The 14,963-nt window shown below is 38.0% G+C and overlaps 1 protein-coding gene across 1 annotated transcript in view; it reads right to left on the reverse strand.

The window, feature by feature from the left end:
• LOC126336400 (protein rogdi) overlaps positions 1 to 2,772 on the reverse strand; it is a 71,750-nt gene extending 68,978 nt beyond the window's left edge. The window contains exons 1-3 of the mRNA XM_050000088.1: positions 2,544 to 2,772; positions 2,389 to 2,460; positions 2,065 to 2,193 (exon numbers count right to left, since the gene is read on the reverse strand). Of these exons, the coding sequence (XP_049856045.1) occupies positions 2,065 to 2,193; positions 2,389 to 2,460; positions 2,544 to 2,579 (237 nt within the window). The 5' untranslated portion in view covers positions 2,580 to 2,772. The remainder of the gene's footprint in view (positions 1 to 2,064; positions 2,194 to 2,388; positions 2,461 to 2,543) is intronic.
• Positions 2,773 to 14,963: the final 12,191 nt, after the last annotated feature.

Below are 14,963 nucleotides of genomic sequence, written 5' to 3' on the forward strand. Positions count from 1 at the left end.
GCAAAATAACTGATGATGGTTGAAGTAGAGAGGATACAAAATGTAGACTGCAATACCAAGGAAATCATTTCTGAAGAAGAGAAATTTGTTAAGAGTATAGATTTAAGCATCAGAAAGTCGTTTCTGAAAGCATTGTATGGAGTGTAGCCATGTATGGATTTGAAACATGGACGATAAATAGTTTAGACAAGAAGAGAATAGAAGGTTTCGAAATGTGGTGCTACAGAAGAATGCTGAAAATTAGATGGGTAGATCACATCACATAAGTAATGAGGAGGTACTGAATAGAATTGTGGGGGGGGGGGGGGGGGGCGGGGGGGGGGGGTGAGATAAATTTTTTGACACAACTTGACTAGAAGAAGGGATCAGTTGATACGACATGTTCTGAGGCTTCAAGAGATCGCCAATTTAGTATTGGAGGGCAACACGGAGGGTAAAAATCATACAGGGAGACCAAGAGATGCATACACTAAACAGATTCAGAAGAATGTTGCAGTATGTATTTGGAGATGAAGAAGCTTGCACAGGACAGAGCAGCATGGCGACCTGCATCAAACCAGTCTCTCAACAGAAGACGACGACGGCGACAACAACAAACGGGGCATTATAACAACAAGCAGCAGTAGTCAGACTCGCTGCAAAGAACTGTATAAAAACTGGATATCCTTACTGAACCAATTAAGTACAACTATCGAACTATTGTGCCTATCAGGGAAACGATTACTAAGTATTTCACAAATAAGAATACATATAATTGTGGAATAAAAGCAAGTTTGGACATGCATTTACCAAGGGAGAACTAACAAAAAAATTCAAAGCAGAATCTTCTATCAGGGAATAAAAGTGCACAACAAATTGTTTAAGTAAATCAAAAAGCTTATTAAAATAAATGCATATTACTCAAATAAAGATTACTTAGAGACCTCAGTACACGATAATAATGAAACAGGACAACTAAAATACCATGTCACATTACAAAATACATAATGACACCATAATGCTTTTACAAGCAAATGTGCAAAGATCTATAGTGCATGATAGTAATGTCTCATCATTGTCCTGAGCACACCATCTCACTGATCGAGGAGAGGGGGGGGTGGGGGTGTGGGATAATGACTCAGTTTTCCAGACAAAATGAAGGAAGGACAGAGACAATTGCAGATTTGTGTTCCTGAAGACACCATTGGGTAAACTGTGCATGATCAACAGAACAGTGTATAGTGGAACCAACCAAAGGAGGTAATGCAGCTGTTACTAATACTGACTAGAGGATGGAATATGCTCTTTTCAGCCACCCTGATTTAGTTTTTCAGGAATCATTCAGGCAAATGCCAGAAATGGTTCCTAAGCCATGGCCAACCACCTGTCCTATCATCATAAACTTATATATCCTCAGTGTATGTGTATTGGTGCTGATTATTTTCACTGTATTATGATAAGTCCTGTATCACTGTAAATGTATGGATGAATGAATGAATGAATGAATGAATAAATAAAAGCTCTTTCTTTGGAAAGGTAATCTGATTTATATTACATGAATTCAAAATAAACGAAGCTACTGCTGGAAATCAAATATAAGCTTGAAACAGTTATCGTTTTCGTACTCTGACAATTTACTAACTGTAGTATAATGAAATAATTCAAATAGCACAACAGATTTAAGTTAACTGGGAGTAACTATGAGTTCAGCAGAGGCTGCTAACTCCATGACAGCATAAGAAATTAGTCTACTGCAAATTATTACTGCAAGACAAACACATTAAAGAAACCGAATGTAACAAGGAATGTGAACAGAAAATTATGAGAAAAAAGTATCAGCTGAAGTTATGTATGAAAGCATTACAATACTGCCACAACTTTATCTGTCCCTGAATTCAAAACTGAGGCAAGAAGGCACAATGGGGAACATTTTGGGAAAAACATGAGATATTTCATCAATGAAGAAGCAGTGATTACCATAGAGAAAACAACACATATAGGACAGTGCCAAAAGTTACATAAAGTTCTTCAAAACATGGTAACACTTTTTTTTTTTTGTTCTAATGATCTACGTCATACACTAACCGCATGAGTGATGCTATCCCCTGCCAATGTGATGACGCATTTTGGCTGCTCTGGCAGTGCTGACAGCATAAATTTTTCTTGTCTGTGTGATGCATCATTGCTACAGGCAGGAAATCTCCGACCACACTCCTGAAAGAAAGTTTTCCTTCATCCTTCACGAGCCTGCAATAGTTGCACGATTTGACAGCCACAACAGAACAAAGACGATTCATATTTCGGCGATCTCAGCCTGGTAGACAGCCTAATCAAGGCTTTTACTGATACCACTACTGTGTGACTGTTGTAAACAAATAATATTTTGTAATTTATTAAAACCGAACTTACGACGAGGATTGCATGTAGCTGACTGACAACAGCATGTACTTCTTTACGGAGAACCCATTCGAACTCCAATTGCTGAAAAGAATAATAAAATTTTAATGTTTTTACTCTCTGCTCCTCTGCCAGAAACATGAAACGTGAATTAATCAGAAACACACCAAATTCTGCGCTTCTTCCTTTTCGCAATCTGCCATTTTTAGCAGTAAGGTATATTGACACTATCATCTCTGCAAAGTTTACACAGACGAAGCGGTAATTTCAAATTCAGGCTAACTTCTCTCATTGTGTTATGTATTGCATGCATAATCTTCTTTACCCGTTTTGGCCACGATTACTGTCTTAAACAAAGCAAAGCAAAGTGCCCCACAGACACTCAGTATTTATTGCGTAATACTAATAATATTCAACCTCTTCGAGCACTATTGATGGTTTCCGCAATATACTGAAAGAAGCTGCCGAGCTACGAAAATAATCACGGTTGATCAATACATTGCGCAATATATTGCACCGTGTAAGGGTAGTACTGCGCGAATACATGGCAGTTCCAATTGAGATTTCGTGTTTTGCGGGCGTGATAAATGGTGATGCAGCGACGAAAACTAGTGTGAATACTACAGGAAAGACATGTGAAAGGAGTCATCTGTAGAAGAGCATTCGGGTGAGTAATTTCATTACATATTTAGTACTTAATCAATTGTTAGCTGCAGAAACATTCGACAAAAGTGTTTAGCGCAGAGAAATAACACTGCAACTGCTCACTTGGCCGGCCTAGTAGCCGAGCGGTTCTAGGCGCTTCAGTCCGGAACCACGCTGCTGCTACGGTCGCAGGTTCGAATCCTGCCTCGGGCATGGATGTGTGTGATGTCCTTACGTTAGTTAGGTTTACGTAGTTCTAATTCTAGGGGACTGATGACCTCTGATGTTAAGTTCCATAGTGCTTATACCCATTTGAGCTATTATATATATATATATATATATATATATATATATATATATATATATATATATATATATATATATATATATTTTTGCTCGTCTGTTCGTTTCGGAACCTTGACTTATTTGTTTCAGAAATGCATAATAGCACTATCTATCTACCTATCTCTTCTCTACAATAACATATTTTACTCTTTTCAGATTTATAGATCACGTAAGTAAAATTAGACGAATATATGAAACGTGATGTGAAAAATAAGTCTTTCAATTCCCTCCTGAAAGTGTATCAAGGAAGATACCTTTCGGCGACGAAAGAAGATATGAAAAAAAATATTTAATCTGCTATGTACAAATAATAGAAAAGAGCTGAAAGAAATCAAAGAGAGAAAATCAGGGAGTGGACTTGACAATGTGTACGAAATCTACATAGTACAAAAGCACTATATGGTACTTCTAAGAAACGAAGTTTCTTATAGATCCGGAAACGCCGGATTCCTCGTTGTCAACAGTTGCAGAGGAAAGTGAATAACTTCGAGTCTTGACGACAAGCAGGAATGTTTATTTATCTTGTATCAGTTCTCAGAATTGACAAATGAGATAAAGTGGTATGTCCAGTGGACACACAGGACATGTTTATATTTCTTGCAGTATATGTTTATTTTTCTTGTAACAGCTGTCAGCAGTGGCGCTTTGTGCTCAATTTTTGTTAGTGGGGCCCACACAAAAACGCCAATACACTCTACAATGGCATTTTTCCCAGTTGTTATATAATCATTTATACTACAATGCTTAAAAACACTAGAAAAACAGTAATTTTGATAGTTATACATTTACAGATGTAGGCCTAATCCACGAAAAACTGTAGCTAATAATAAAGTACATACAGAAGTAAACTCAACAATTTTTTTGTGTTTTCAGTATTATAGTTGGTTGATTTGCACCTAGCCGCTTGATTTCTAGCTTCTCTTCGATATTTAATAAATTAAAGGGCGTTTCCAACAAACAGTCTGCTTCATTCATTTTAAATTCACTGTAGTGAGAAGTGGCTCACAGTTCACGACGTTTCCCATGAATGAATGGCAAAAGGATTGAAAGAGGAGGAGGCGAGAAATGCAGTAAGGCACGTACAGTGACTATAGGTAATTTCGTAAGACGATGAGAGTAAAAATTTGGGCTATAAGCAGGGGGCATGGCGAGACAGGCACCTGTCAATGTCGCAAAAACTGATTAGGTAAAAAATATGTTGAAGGTGATTTTTTCCATCGCATACAAACTCTAGGGATTGATCGATGAGACAATACAGAACAACAAAGGTCTAATAAACTTCCATCTGGAAATGCACATTTTCCATGCCAGAGAGCATTTATTCAGTCATACACTGTTACAGAGACTGCAGTCTAACACGCACTGTACCATGTAGCCACAGTTACAGTACATGTTAAAAATGGTTTCCATGTGGCTCAATGCATGTGTGTGGCATGTTCTGTCACACATACTCATATCGGCCAGACTGCATCCAAACAATATCAAAGACAGCATGAATACACTGCTCCAGTGTCTCCACGTCTGGATGAGCTCTGCATACATGATATTTTTGGGATGGCCTCATGAGGAGAAATGCATGGGTTGAGATATGGTGAACAATAGGCCATGCAACTGGACCCCCTCGTCCTATCCATCAACCAGGAAAACATCATTGAGATGCGCCCGGATGTTAATGGCAAAATGAGCTGGAGCACCATCATGTAGCAGCTACATAACCCTTCCAATCACCAATGATGGTACTTCTTCCAGCAGAGGAAGCAAAGTCACCTGCAAGAAACGCCAATAGTTCCGGTCTGTTAGGTGACGTGGAAGGAAGACTGGTCCCAAAATACGGTCACCAATTATCCTGACCCTCGCATTCCAGTTACACCATTGCTGATGATTCACTGTCATCATACTGTGGGGGGTCTGCATACTGTACCACAGATCAGTATTATGAGAGTTGAAGATACCATTTGACATAAAGGTGGTCTCATCTGTGAATAGGATGGATGACATAAATCCCTGGATCGTGGCTGCCTGGTGAAGAAACCAGAGACAAAACAGCTCTGGATGTGAAAAGTCTGTTGCTAATAAGTCCAGCGCACGTTTTAAGTGATAAAGGTAGTGACAATTGCCAGTGAGAACGTGCCATACAGCCGTCTGGCTTACCCTGTACTGGCAGGCGAACTGCCTGGTTACTGACATGGCAGTCGCATTCCACAGTGTTAATCACATTTTTCTCTAAGTGTGGTGTCTCAATATTCCGGGTACGTCCTTCAGAATATCCTGCTTCCTGAAACGACCCTGTCTCAGACAAAAGGAGAAACACTATTGTAAGCACTGAATGCTGTGGTTGTTTTCGGCGGGGATGGGTCTCCTGGTAAAAGCTTGCTGCCCACTTCTCGTTGCTATTTGGCTTTCCATAAGAAAACACCATGTTGGAAAACTCGAATACAGAACCATCGTGTACAGCTCTGCATCACATCCACTACAAGGTGAGTCGGCAAGAGAAGTGAATTGGATCCAGCATACCAATTACTATGGCAGGAAAGGGCGCTAGAGCATGATGGATGAGGAACAGTACCACCCTCTAGGAGAGAATCATGCTTACTGTAACTGTGGGTGCATGGTAAAGTGTGTATTAGACTGCAATCTCTGTAACAAAGTATATGGTTGAGTAAATAGTCTCTAGCATGGAAACCGCGCATTTCAGAACATAAGTTCATTTGTCCTTTTTTGTTCCATATCCTCTCATCCATCAATTTCTAGAGTTTGTACACAGTGGGAAACAGACGCTGTATAAAAAAACGAGAAAGACGATTTAAGAATTGACTGGAAGAGGCATATGAGTTCTCCTGCCCCAAGTATTCCTATCTTCTACCTGCAAGAAGACACAAGTCTGAAAAGGCACGCTGTTGTCAAAATTTAGTTTCGTGCAAGCAGCGTCATTAAGAAACAACTGCTACTGAACATGCTACACTTGGATTATGTGTCAATAGTGCACTGGATTCTCTGGTTTCATACAGTTTCTGCCTCTGCACAGCTAGCTGATGTCCAGCAATTGAGGCTTTGCTGCTACTTTTCTACAGTATTGTAGAATCTCAAAGGCTGCCCAGGGTCTTGAAGCAAATAATATGCTATTTAAACGAAGACTTCGCATTTTTGCCGATTTCTGGCAACTGAGAACTATTTAACTCAAACTGCATCCAAATATTTGATATATCTATATCACATAAAACACCTTTTCATATCACTTAATTTCCTGTCAGGAAACCATTAAATTTGAACTGTGTGTATTATTTTGAAAAATTTGCAATAGATTTTGGTGCCAAATAGAACAGGAATATCGATACAGCAAAGCTTTCAAATTCCAGAAGAAGAGCTGGTGAAGAGCACAGATCCCCATTTGGACACTTTTTCTTAGAGTATGACTTACATGATAATTATTCAAAGACAAAAATAGATCTGAGGATATTTTTGACCATTCCAACACAGTTTCAGCAAATTAAAGATAAAAAACAGCTCAAATTCGAATATACATGAAGCAGATTGTCAAATTCAACTATCTTGTCGACAGAATGCGACATAGCTGCTAAATTTGACTTAAGTGACCTTATCAATGAGTTTTCTGCGTGAAAGCAAGGAAATGGAAAGTAAAATTATGAGAAGAACACCATTCTTGTCAAGAAATGTGTTCTCAACACTTAATTACAGCAATTTTTCTTTTATTTCTTATTGGTGAATCAAACACTGTTAATAATTTAATAGGAGCAATTAAAAATCTGTTCTTTCTTATATATCATGATAAACCCAATGTACAATAGTTGCCAAACATAATAAGATGTAGATTTTGCTTTACTTTCATTTTTTGTAATTATTTACTACAATGACACATTTAATTTGTTGTGAGAAATATTTTTAGTCTATATAGCTCATTTAAGTTATTTTTCAAGAATGCTTCATTTTTATTTAATATGTCTCACAAAGTACAACATTTCCTTTATCTATGTAGAAAAAAATGCAGAAAGGTAGCTTTCCCAAGGGGAGGGGGGTCAGCTTTGTCATTTCTGCCAGGGATGCAATATCACCTCAGCATGGCTCCAGCTATGGGCCCAAGCCAGCTGGCCTCAGACATTGTGCAGGCAGATGGGCAAGGAGAAGAGAGAGACAGCAGGTTTGGCTGGGGTGTGAGGAAATGGCAGGTATGCATGGGCTGGTTCGTTCACTGGTCCTCCAGTAGTGGCCCCAAGCAAACCTATGGCAAAGGGCAAGGTGGAGAATTCAAAACAGCTTTATCCCATCACTGTGGTCGCAGTTTCTGGTTCTGGGTGTGTGAAGGCAGCACAGGCCACCTGACACTGGCATTCCACATTGGATGTGTGAGATAAGGAAAGATATACAGGTTCGTCACTGTGGATGGATGTCTTAGGGAAGGGGTAAAACAGGGACAGTGGCAAAGCCTGGTCCAGCTACTGCCAACTCAGAAAACACCATGTCTCTCCAATAAGCTAATGGAAATTGGGATTACCTAATAGTAGTTGAAGTAGACCAAAATTGTGCCATATGCAATCTGTCTGATATACTGAAAAAATTCACCGAATAATATTATAGCACAACATTTCTGGTGGAGCTGCCAGACCACTCTGGCCTTCAAGAATGTGCTGCCTCTGGTTGTCGCTGCACACACGCAAGGCCATGTAAGCATAATTGTTTTACTTAGTTTGCAAGAATGGATACAGTAAAATCCAGTCGTCATATATTTATTTCTCTTGCAATAGTTTTCACTGTACACACATAAGGTGATGTCAGCATAGTTGTCTTATTTACTTTGTAACAGTAGTTATGGTAAAAACATACATAAAAACAGTGTATATACGCAATAAATTATACCGTTCTCATATTTAATTTTTAATTAGTTATTGTGTTTCATGAATCAGTGGTGCCATGAAAGAGCCCCTAGCTCATTGAAATATTCACAGAAAGCTTTTCGGACTTTTTTGCTTGTCGTGTATAATTTCTGCTTGTGTTTTGTAAGGCAAAAAACTCAGCACATTCGTTTCTCCATGACCCTGCAAGTTGTCACCTGTCTCTTCAAGCTCGACATCCATTGATGCTCTTGCCATGTATTCACATGATTTTTTTGAACTCATCAAGCCAGGACAATTTTTTTGCCTTTATCTGAGGAAATTAAGGAAGGTTTTTGGAAAACTCCATAGCTTGAGGCCAAGATCCCAAGTACATTTTCTGAACTGCATTATGCTCTGCTGCAATGATAATTGAATAGTCACTGACAACGGTTCAGGTACATTCGAGACTAAGGCTTCAATAGATTTTTGGGCATAATAAATGCATTATTCCAAACAAAAACATAAGACAATTTAGCTGTATAGTTGGAGACTGCATCTTCTTTTGGGATGTTCGATCAGTCTTCAGCAGTATGCTTCTATCAGATATATGGCGATTTATCCACATATCGACCGTAATGAATTCATAATTACTATTTACATCTGCATTATACTGGAAGTGTCTATGTAGTTGTAATAATGTGATCCTGAATGAGCTGCTTTCACAATCTGTATGTATCTCCCATCTATTGCTTCAAGGCAGTGAGCGAAATTCCAGTGGTCACTTGACTGTTGTGCCACACACTTCCATTCAGTGACAGTTGTAGGCATCTGAAAATAAAAGTTACAGCTAGCATTTCTCAGTGTTGCTCGGTAATAATGAGCGTCTATGTGGTTTTTATAGTATACTGTGCTGTCAGTTTAACAGTGCATTGGTAGTGCTTGTACTGGTCCTTTGAGTGACAGAGAAATAGGCTAACGTGTTCAGTACTTTTAGTTAGCTGTACTGTGATATATACCAAATGGTCTAATACATTAGTGTTATTCTTCCAGGACTCGGAAATTTCTGAAACTAAGGCAACACAAGCTTCAAATGAAGATTTATTGGAGCTTGCATGTCAGCAAGTGCAGAGAAGGGTGTCTGATGAGGACAATATAGGAGTCAAATGGGCCTGTGAACTACAGATGATGAACTTAAAGCAGCAAACACTAGCAAAGAAATTTATAAATGACAGTTTGTGCAGGGATTCTGTGATAATAAATAGTTCCTCTTCTGCTTTGACACATATGTCTCCATAACCCAGTTTTTAAACTTCAACAAGTGTTTCATTCAGTCCACACATTGTTCTGCGAGATGCTACCTTGTATTTTACAAAACTGGCTCCTAAGTTTTTGCAGTTACATATGTTTGCTGACGTCCATTCTTCCTCAGTTTAATACTTAATTGGTAGATTCTGTGTATTGCTGTGTATATTCATCACATTTTACAATTCATCTTAATGTAAGCATTAAATAATTGTTTGTAACCCCCACAGTCATAATTACAACTAAAAATAAATTCGCTATCTTACTATTAGCACAAAAACAACCTTTGTGACATTATTCGCTTTCCCTCTGTTCCCTCTGCATTCCACATACTTGATCTATTTAAAAAAAATAGTTGCAGATAACTCCATTGGTTTCTACTACAACATAGCATATAGTAAGGGGTGTGAGAGGAGAGTTTATTTGCCATATGGTTAGCATACAGAACTTTATCTACAGCGACGTATCAGAAGTTACCATTTATATTTCAAAACAGTTCATTTTTTAAGATCATCGACAGTTAGTGGAAAGAGAATTTGCTAGTATGAAAAACAAGAAATTTCTTCTCTTGTGTTACTGCACAATTACAAAATGAGATTTTCTGTAAGCATTGACTCTATGGCCACTAATTGTTTGTTTAATAACACATTCTGCTCCAGAATTCTGTTGCAATATCTACTGTTATTCAAATTATGCTGTGTTTTCGCAAAAGACGCAAAATTAAACCTGTCAGCACAAGAAATGTAGCCTTTTCTATGACTGACGATGCTTCTTCAAATGAGAACAGGTTAACATTCCACAGACAAAGTAAATCGCCAACTCTGTTGTAATTTTGGAGGAAATGTGTAGGCCATCATATTAATAGCGAACAGCTACGACTGAAACTTACCAAAAAATTTTCTTCCTGTGCTTCATTTGAGATATGTAAAATTAATTTGCAGCATTGTACCATCTTTTCGTCCCTAACCCATTCAGGGTGAAGTGGTGAACATCCCCATCTTAATTATATTCTGATGTATTAAAGATAAATTATACATATTTATAATCTGTTTTTTAACATAATGAATTTTCTCAAGCAGCTCATAAATCAAAGACTATTATGTTTTCGCAACCTTGTCAGCCACAGATAAACAGCCATCAAATTTGCTGCTCTAATAGAACACTTCGGCATTTTTGCTACAGACTAGATCTGATCCAATTAAATTCTTTCGTAACTCTGAAGCTATGAACAAACTCACGACTTGCAGAACGTTGTAAACTATTTGTCAAAATCACTTTCACTGACGAATTACGAGATATTTGTAGTAAGAAGATTTACACCCTCGCTCTGTACAGGGGTAGCAATGGAAAGATAGTAAGCTTTTCGCTGTAGTTTTTCATAGATCAAATAAGACTGGAGATTAAAAAAGAAACTCCTCTTTTATGTTTCATTGTGTCGATTTAAGGTGGATTCACTCAAGTCCAAACGCCCCCATCACATAACCGTCACGTTTTTGAGCGTCGACGGTCAGAGGAATACCAGCATTTACACTACACAGTACGTCGACGTCGAAAGAACGTCGTGATGTTACAGCTGGTTTATAAAATATCAACTAGAGGCGCTATTTCACAGTTTATGATAGATCATCATAGAATGCCGAAATAAAGTTTAAATCAGATTGCAATGATTGCTGTTGTATCTGACGATGAGCAACAGGAACAACGAACAGAAAGCGTATTTGTTAGCAAAGAAATGTTAAAAAATCGAGACTGTGAAGGAGAGTTCCACACTCTTTACAAGAAGCTGGAAGTCATCATACAATAAATATTTGAGAATTTCTTAACAACATTTTTTTATCTGGTAAGCAAGAAAAAATGAAAGTTATGAAGATAAATTCAAGATTTAGGCGCCCAATATCCCAACGGCAGATGCTGATGGATTGCCTAAGGTTTGTCTACATGGGCCGTTTTGCTGAACTAAACAAAACAAATATGGAGGTGCTACTTGCCAGCAGCAATGAGGAAATATAACATGACTCTGTCAATGGCCCATCGAAACATTCTACCCAAGAAACTTTGATGTGACAGTGATATGACTTGATGTGTCGATGATGTTCTGTTGACGGCATGTGTGAATCCCACCATCTGAAGTACACAGGAGAACCTTTTCCTGTGATGGACGTGACAGTGACGTTCTGTCAAGTGTGAATCCAGTTTTCAATCACGCAAGGGAATAAATTTTGTGTTTTTCAGATTAGAAAATTCTCTTTCCACTAGCTGCCAATGATGCTTATAAAATGCGTCACTGGTTTGAAAAAATAAATTAAAAACTATGGTTTCTGTTACATCGCCATCGATAAAGATCTATATGTTAACCATATGGCAAAATACTCTTCTCTTTGCTGCTATCATCTCTCAAACTCTCGTTTCGATATTTCGAACGGTTTACGAGATATGAAGGATGTTATGAATATTTCATTCCTGCGTGCATGCGATCAGATGTGAAAGTATTACATAAAATCCATTTTCTCAAAACCATTGGTAGATACTGATCCCCTCCTATGTTACAAAAAATTCAAAATCTTAGCTAAATTTCATAAACAGCAAATTCATAGCTACTCCTATTTCTCATCACTACATTTTCGAATTTGTTACTTATATGTGAAATGTTACAACAACTACGACCATTAACGAAATAATGGGTACTTCAACATGAAGCTACAAGAAACGTAGAAATCATTTTTTGCCCCAATAGATTCTGTAGAATCGTCTGAGAAACATTGCAGGGCACGTGCATCGAGCTTGGCCTGCTCTGCATGATGTCACACTGAAAGCACCATGGTCTTCTCTTTAGGTGGTGGTCACACACGCCGTCAACGGACCATCACGTCACGTCAAGGTTTCTTGGGAAGCATGTCTTACGATGTCATCCTCTGCTAACATCGGAAGTTAGCCTACATTCGTCACACTCATCAGCGTTATAGTAGTCGATTTCGTGATTTTGTGTCTTCATAAAATTTATAACCTTTTTATGCTTTGCAAAAACAGACATAATGTCTTATGGGACAACAGCAATCAGTGATTTTATAATGTTACTTAAAAACCGTTTTGATTGCAATTTTTTTTATTCATATGACGGGTTTCGGTTCGTTCAAACCATCTTCAGATCTGTAAAAATAATGATACTAATTTACTATTTCACAGAAGCAAATAAAATTCAAAGATGCTTTCGTAAATCCCACGTTAAAATAGGGTTCTGAACAAATAACACGTTAAAATTGAAGCTCCGGCATAGAAAATGTAATAGTAGGAATAAATTTCAGGATTCAGATGTATATAAATCAAATGTAATGACTGCTGTAAGCAATATATAGGGCAGACTGGTAGGAACTTTGAAACCAGATTCAGGGAGCACACCTACTCTCAAAACAAAACAGCTTTTGGGGCGCATATGGCTGCGACAAAGCACTCAGTCACAAACATTGAACACAATTTAGACATCCTGCATAGAGCCCGTAAGGGACAGTTTCTTAACATTTTGGAAGAAATTGAAATATACACCCACAAAAATAAAGATCCGGATTTAATCCTCAACGAGCAAAGCGAATTCAATCATAACGCCTATTTTAGCATTTATGACGACCTACTAAGATGACAACTGTTGCGTGTGGAGATCCAGGCCGAGGGATGAGAGATGGTGCGCGGTGGAGAAGCCGGAAGACGCGTGCAGTGCCTGGCGTCGTTGACGGGGCCCTCCTGTGCGGCCCTCTTGCCCGCGGCGATGGACATCAGACGACTGAGCGGACCGCGGCACAACACCGAAATGGCGGGAAATACGGAAGCAGACCGTAGAGGAAATTAAGTTCACACCATCACCATAGATATATAAATCGCCCTATGTTTTTTAGATCGTATAAAAATGATAATTTTACTGTTTTTATTAATGCTGACAAGTACAGATTTTAACCTTGACATCTACATATTTTAATTAAGTATTTTTAATTAATAAAAAAACGATCTACTGAATATAGTATGTGCAAATGGAATGTAACAAATGTACCAGACGCCACCTGTCGGTAATAGTGTTATAATTAATATAAATGACGTGCACTCTACCAACCAATTTTATGTGACGTAGCATGTGAAAACTGCTGGATTTGGACGGGTTACTCCTGTAACTGAAATATCAGGTATGCTCTGGTACATTTGATGTTGATTAGATAGGATTAAAAAGATTTGCTTCCGTGAAATAGTAAATTAGTATCATTATTTTTACAGATCTGAAGATGGTTCTGAACGAACCGAAACCGGTCATATGAATAAAAAAAAATTTGCAATCAAGACGGTTTTTAAGTAACATTATTTTTATGCTTTGTTTTTGGGGTAGATTGCAAATGTCTCATGACAACTTGGACATTGTTTACATTGTGTGTTCTGCCTAAAGTGATGTCAGCTATATGAAAGCGAAAAATTATTTATGTTCTACAATAACAGAACAGACTTGACACCTGCATTGTATGTAAATAACAACACAACTTCATGAAGCAAATTTCATTAAATAAAATTTAAGTGACAAAATCACTTTTTATGAAGAGAAAAAAACAGTTGCTTATGATATTATTAGTTACACAAGAAAAACATACCTCATGCATAAGGCAAACAGTCCCTTTTTATTCCTTTATAAATATTGTTTATTGCATTTGTATGTTCTAGCAAATAAATGTCGATCCTTTTAAATGTTCTTTCACTTCTCAGCATTTTACCACACAAAACTGATCAAGAGCATATGTTATGCTTACTTTGGCCTTTAATAATCTTATCATTGTCAGTTACCAGTTTCAGTACTAGACTCCAACTTTTTGTACTGCACCGGCCGCTGCGGCCGAGTGGTTCTATGCGCTTCAGTCTGGAACCGCGCGACCGTTACGATCGCAGGTTCGATTCCTGCCTCAGGCATGGATGTGTGTGATGTCCTTAGGTTAGTTAGGTTTAAGTAGTTCTAAGTTCTAGGGGACTGATGACCTCAGAAGTTAAGTCCCATAGTGCTCAGAGCCATTTGAACCGTTTTTGTGCTGCATATCTATGGTTATTCATAACCTCACTTTCACCATTTGGTCCTCTACTAAATTGGCGTGACGTAATGGACAGTGTGAATACAATCAGATGAGATGATGCTGTGATGGCCAGTGTGAATTGGCCCTAAAGTGTGTTCGATAAAGAACACATCTTTTGAAATGCCTGTCAATTAATCTTTTCTGTTTTGGTAGGTGTGAGGGCATTTAATGTTGTATGATATCTCTCTCTCTCTCTCTCTCTCTCCCTCTTTTTTTTAGTAATGAGAGTGTTTCACGACAGAATAGCATGTTGTTATAGTCAAAATTTATCACAAATGTGATGAATGTTGTGCATGGACTATTAACAAATTCTGTAGAATAACTGCTTAACGTAATGCACTGCATTAGAAGACTGTGATGAGGCTGATTAATG

This window comes from Schistocerca gregaria, chromosome 1 (assembly GCF_023897955.1).
Source record: "Schistocerca gregaria isolate iqSchGreg1 chromosome 1, iqSchGreg1.2, whole genome shotgun sequence".
NCBI classification, from domain to species: Eukaryota; Metazoa; Arthropoda; class Insecta; order Orthoptera; family Acrididae; genus Schistocerca; species Schistocerca gregaria.